This window comes from Mercenaria mercenaria, chromosome 16 (assembly GCF_021730395.1).
Source record: "Mercenaria mercenaria strain notata chromosome 16, MADL_Memer_1, whole genome shotgun sequence".
Lineage (NCBI taxonomy): Eukaryota > Metazoa > Mollusca > Bivalvia > Venerida > Veneridae > Mercenaria > Mercenaria mercenaria.
The window spans coordinates 58,952,831-58,959,009 of NC_069376.1; the positions used below are offsets into that span (position 1 = coordinate 58,952,831).

At 34.3% G+C, this 6,179-nt stretch overlaps 1 protein-coding gene across 1 annotated transcript; it reads right to left on the reverse strand.

Moving 5' to 3' along the window:
* Positions 1-335: 335 nt before the first annotated feature.
* Positions 336-788, reverse strand: LOC128549355 (uncharacterized). Its single transcript, XM_053525968.1, has one exon. The coding sequence runs from the start codon at positions 786-788 to the stop codon at positions 336-338; it is 453 nt and encodes a 150-aa protein (XP_053381943.1).
* Between the last annotated feature and the right edge of the window lie 5,391 nt (positions 789-6,179).

Genomic DNA, 6,179 nt, shown 5'->3' on the forward strand with positions numbered 1-6,179 from the left:
AGAAATACACTATAGAGACGTATATAAAGAGAACATCCCGTGATACACTTTGAGAAATTATAGTAAAATCAGCAAAGTGAATATGTAAACGCCAGAGAATTGTGCGGTACGGCCAGTCCACACGCGCAACAAAAAAACTGACTAATGTATCTACTCTGCTGACCTGTAGATGATTACCCTTAAAATAAAATATGAATAAAGTGTTTACAAAAGAAAAAACTTTAACTGTGTGAGACGTGCGAAAATCAAGCTAAAATGGAAAGAAAATGATACATAGAAATTTCAAAGCACCTACTGTTCTATATTAAGTTTAAAAGTAGATATATGCAATGGCATTATTCACAAAATGGACAATAAAACTGAACTGTTTCATCTGTGTAGTTTTCCCACTGTTCCTCTGTTTGTATGCCAACGCAATGACCATGTACCCATTTATTACACCTGTCGCAACAAATCCAATTGGGTGAGTCATCAAATGTTTCAAAGCAAATTAAACAACAGTTACTCTCCTCACTCTCCGCTTCAACATCATCTTTTCGTCTTTTACTTTTCTTGCCCTTGGATTGTGATATTGTCGAACTTTTACCTTTTCTCTTCCCTTTACCTTTCCCTTTAGCCTTCTTATTAGAACTTTCTTCCGGTTCACTAACTTCTAACATTGGTTCATCGCCGATAGAAATATTTGGCACGTTTTCAGAGGCATCTTCATTTGAATCAATCGAAATAAATACCTGTGGTGTTAACATCACATCACATTGTTTAATAACATTAACTAACTGGTCATTCATGTATTGCTTATTATGTTTCGAAAGTGTCGGTATTTCGTACTACTCACACAGCTTAATTAGGTCTTTTTTAGAATAAAATTTGTCATGAAAGTACTGATCATCATCTAAAACACCCGCTTTCAATTTCAGGTGTGTAACTAATTTTCCGGTGGAATTGTCACTATATATTTCAATCAGGGGCACTCTTTTACATTTCTTGGCCTCTTTTCTCCATTACCATTTTCCTGTGCGCTTTGCCCTTTTCTCGCTTATATGTGCAATAGATAATCTTTCTAAAATGCGATGCTGAGACTTTAACAATTTTGTAACAATTTCATGAACAATTCCGATATGTAAGAAACAGTAACAGCACAGCATCTTTGTCATCAGTCTCATTTGAAGATCATTACCTTTTCTTTAAATAAATCTAACCAAACCTGAAAATTTTCGGTATCATTCAAAAGGGTAACTTAATATTCGAATAACTTCTTGGCCATACTTATGTAAATTTTGAAAAGTTACCATTTTCCGAACTTTCTGATTTAGGGAATGAAAAAAGACAAATGCTGCATCAGTTATGTTAGTTAATCCTTGCCTAATGATCTGTTTTCTAGCTGTTGCTTTTAGTGTTTCGGAAATTTCGTTGAACCTACAACTCGGAGTATGGAATTGTGAGTGTGAAGGAGGAAACTTTTTTCCTAGCAGTCTGCAGACGTAATTCTTTTTGGGGTCATAGAGAGATCGTTGGACTTTTTTTTGATAGCCGTACTTTAATTTACTAATGCAGTAACCCTCTGTGTACCGCACATTCCCTTTCCCTTCTTCGCATTTATCAGATGGAATCAATCTTTCTTGTACATTGGTAACAGTTATACGTTGAGATTTTTTTTCAATGATGATAGCTTGAAGGCGAAACATAACTGAAGTATAAAAAAATTGACCAACTTTTTCGAAACGGTCACCATATTTGCAATAGAATGTTTTACATAAACCAAAATATTCATTACTTTTCAAAAATATATTGACTTCTGAGCAAAAGTTTGTAACATTTTTCTGCTGAGAAAGTTCGGCATCAGGAAAGTTATCATCAGCTATTTTATTTATCTTCAAAAATTGACTACCTAGCCATGTAAATAAAGGTCTGGAATTTTTCAGAATTTCTTGATACAGTTCGGCCATTGATTCTTTCATTGGACTTCCTCTATACTCATCAAAAATATTATTCAGTAGTTCCATATGATCAAGATAATCTGGTAAAGGTTCGGGTCTTTGATTTAACAGGATTTCTTCATCATCTTTATGTTCTTAGTCATAGCGCTCGGTGAAATCTGTCTCTTTGTCGCTATCAATATCATTGTCGTCATCATCAGAACCATCATCAAAATTATTATCATCATCATCATCATCATCATCATCATCATCATAATAATCATCATCATGATTTTCCTCATTTAACAGAGAGTCTTGAAGTTCTGTATCAAAGGGAGTGAAAAGATCTTTCTGAATTTCTATTGGAATATATACACCCCTGCAACAACTTAAGTCAGCACACAATTTTTTCGTTTCTGTTTTATAAAATTTATTTACTTGAGGAGAATGTTCGGTTACCAAGCAAACTTTGAAGTTTTTAACCTGCAAGTTTTCTGGAGACATTGCACGCCCAAGTGCAACACTTATCTGACCTGTATAGATGCATTTTCGCAATCTACAACACAACTGATTCTAAAGTCATACCTTGTGATTTATGGATGGTAATACCAAATGATAACACGAGAGGGAACTGTAATCTTTTTGAAAGTTTACGCCTTGATACTGGATCAATTTTTGTAAACAAATGACGATTTAACTTTACAATTTTATCACATTTGTTAAAATGCACGGTGACGTGATCATCAGTAAGTTCCTTGACTTTGCCAGTACTACCATTCACAAGACTTTCACTGAGGTTGACAACAAGCATAACCGGGCAATATATTTTAAGCCCTAGAATAGCAGGGGCTTGAAATCTATTTAGGTAGTAAGAGTCACCTTCATCTTTTGAATAATATAGTTTGACTGGCCCTGGCATTGATTTTAGTTTATCGTGATTGAATAATTTTGTTTTGAAATTTGTTGAGAAAAGATGAATATTTTTTTCAGTGACAGTTATATCCCTTTCAAAATTCTTCAGGTATGCAAGCGTTTTATTTGAAGGAGTCCCCTTTTCAATTTCATTTACGCAGCATATTAAATCTGAATCTTCCTGGCAAAAAATTGTCTTTAGACAAATTATATGAGGAACAGCATCAAAAAAGTATTTTGACTCAAAACAGTACTTCCCTGTTTCACCATACAAGTCGTCAGGTACTGGAGGGAGCTGATAAAAATCACCAGAAAGAATAATTTGGATACCCCCAAAATACCTATCATTTGACCGCACAGATCTACACAGAAAATCAACGGTTTCAAACATTTTCTGGCTGACCATTAAGCATTCATCAATGAACAAAACATTACAGGATTTTATACGTTCCCTTGTTTCCTTATATCTTTCGTCGTTAACAATTAACTAGCTCAGTTCAGACTTGGGAATACCACCCTCTCCTATACCGCACCTCCTGTGTAAAGTTTGCCCATTTTCATATTGCGTTGCTGCAATACCGGTGCTACAAGTAACCGAGACATTCTTTTCACGTGATAAAAGTTCTTTAGCTAACAATTTTAGAACATGCGTCTTACCGCTGCCACCTTGACAAGTGAGGATAACGTTATGACCATTCAGTGCTGTAGAAAAAAATACCCCTTGATCACGACTAAGCAAGATAGAAATTTCAGAATTTTGAAATAACTTGTAACTTACTCTATTTTATATTTCCTTCTGTTTACACGTGGGAAAATAGTATGCGCTTTATTGCATTTATAAATTTATATAGACTTGATAATTTAAATCGAGCTGAATGAAATAGCATCCGCACGCTACAGTTGTATCAAAATATTGGTCAAATTTTTGGCCACAATACATTCATATTTTGCGGTTAAAATTCTAAGCAGGACGACCTTGACTGTGGAACGGTTTGTACAGTCGAAAATTGATGCTTTTTCGTTGACAGTACCGATACGGGTGTAAGTTTTCGAAGAAATATGAAGGTTGTGGACAAAACGAGATTTCGGCATGCATTACAATAGAACGATTACACCCTTCTGAATTTATCAACACCAGAATTATATGTGTGTATTTCGTATTGGGATCATAAACCAGGTAAGAATTAGGGTTTTACATGTAAACAATGGCGAATGGTTTGTCATCTTGTAGTATTTAGTGCTTTGATGGTATTTGGTGGCATTTTCAAAACGCCGTCAAATACTATTTTAATCGTTTAGATAATTGTTTGAAGTACTTATGGTATGATAATTTGCAAAAAAAAATAGATTGGAAAAGCAAGAGATTATTGCGGGCCAGAGCCGCTCACCTGACCCCAAGCGTCTGTGATGAAACTTATGTGATTGTTCAAGGAATCATATCTACGATTTTTAGAAGTGTCAGCCAGTTGATTTTATTTGATATCTTACAGAATACATAATCTCCGAAGTAGGTAACTACGTTGAAAAAATTCGTACACACAGCGACTCCTAGGGAAAATCATTATTCCTCCATTGTGTTCCCGTTTACCGAAATGTTCATTGGTATGCAAGGATATGCTTAATGTCATGTTTTTTTAATAACAGAAAACAAAACTAATTTTATAAGAACCTTGTATACATGTTTCGGTAGTCTTATTGATTTGTGTGTCCCCATTACGGATATTTAAAACATGTTGACCGTATCCAAGAACAACAGAAAGGTAAATAAAACCGTGCCGGAATCGTAAAGTATTCACCTACGAAAACACTTTATTTAGTCTTCATGTCATAGTTTATACAAGAACAGTGGCAATGCACATTTGTTTTGCGTATTCACGTCTGCAGAAGCCTTGGACTGTGTTGGTGACGTCGAACCAACAAATCACACGACCTCTGCAGACGTTATTAAACAAAAAAATCGTGTAATATCCCTATAATGTAATTTTTTTTTTTAAATTCTGTCATGAAATTCTGAATAATCATTGTTAGTACATTGTATTTCTGACCATGATGTTAACTCGTTATTTGAAAGTGACCTCAAGCTGACAAACATATTGTGCAATAGGTTAATAAAGGTTGCAGATACTAAAATATAGAGCGAAATGTGTAGACTTTATTAGTGTAATAGGGTGTAGAGGCATGTACAAAAAAAAACCTAGATGGATTTGAGATGAGTTTGTTAACGGAGATATAAATTTTACGATTTTAATGACTCATGCTGCTCTGACTTATGAAACTGATTTTTTTTCTTTTACTTCTCACAATGATTGAGATCCTTCTGATGTATTTAGAATGTGATTTGATTCTTTTTGGAACTACATGTACCGTAATTAATACAAGTGATAAAGAGTGTGTCTAGACACTTCAAGGCCAATGTCAAAGAGACTATATATTCTGATTGTTTTGTCTTTGAGTATTTCAGCATATATTTGTTTTTCATACAAAACACAGTTGTTAACATATTCATAATACAGTGTGTCATGCACATATTCAAGGCGACTTAGAGTCACTATCGTCCTCTTGATTGTTTTATATTTAAGCAGATAATAATGTGCCATGGGTAATGGACGAAAGATGTTTAAATATCCTGGTAAAGTAAATAAGTTGTTTTGTAGGAATATGTATACAGGTAAAGAGTAAACTAAACTTTATTTTTTATTCAAATGTTGACCTTTGTCCTCTTTTAAAGTCTTGTATGGTTTTGTTTGTTTGCTCTTTGATATACGGTATACTGAAACCCAGTAACTTGATTTTATCCCTTTATGGTATATCCCAATAACTGCGTTTGCACATTAATGATAAAATAATTTTACCATTGTTGTAAGCATTGTACATAAACATAAAGATAAGATCACATTCACTGGTATGGCCTTTTTCTTTTTATTGATATTTGCAGATATCTATAATACCAAATTAGCAAGTTTATCTATACAAACCTTACGTTGGTTTATGACCAAATATGCTTTGATTGAATGGATGACAAAGCCGATTACTATGAAGGCGATACTGATCAAAACGAGTTGAAGGACACATTGGTTTTGGTTTATGCATAATTCTAATATGCTTGTCTCTGTTAAAACACTCTTACGCTAGAATGACGTCACGTTAACGTGCGGTGAAGTCCAAGTTTTTGTTGTGACCAAGAAAGAGCGCTACTGTATTTTATCTACTGTTTTAGATTAAAGGCATATTAGAATTGAAATGATTTATAGCAAAGCCGTGTTTTAACAGAATTTATACACTCGGGCGGTAATACGTCGTACAAATAATTTCACTCGGGCTGCGCCCTCGTGAAATTATTACGCCCGACGT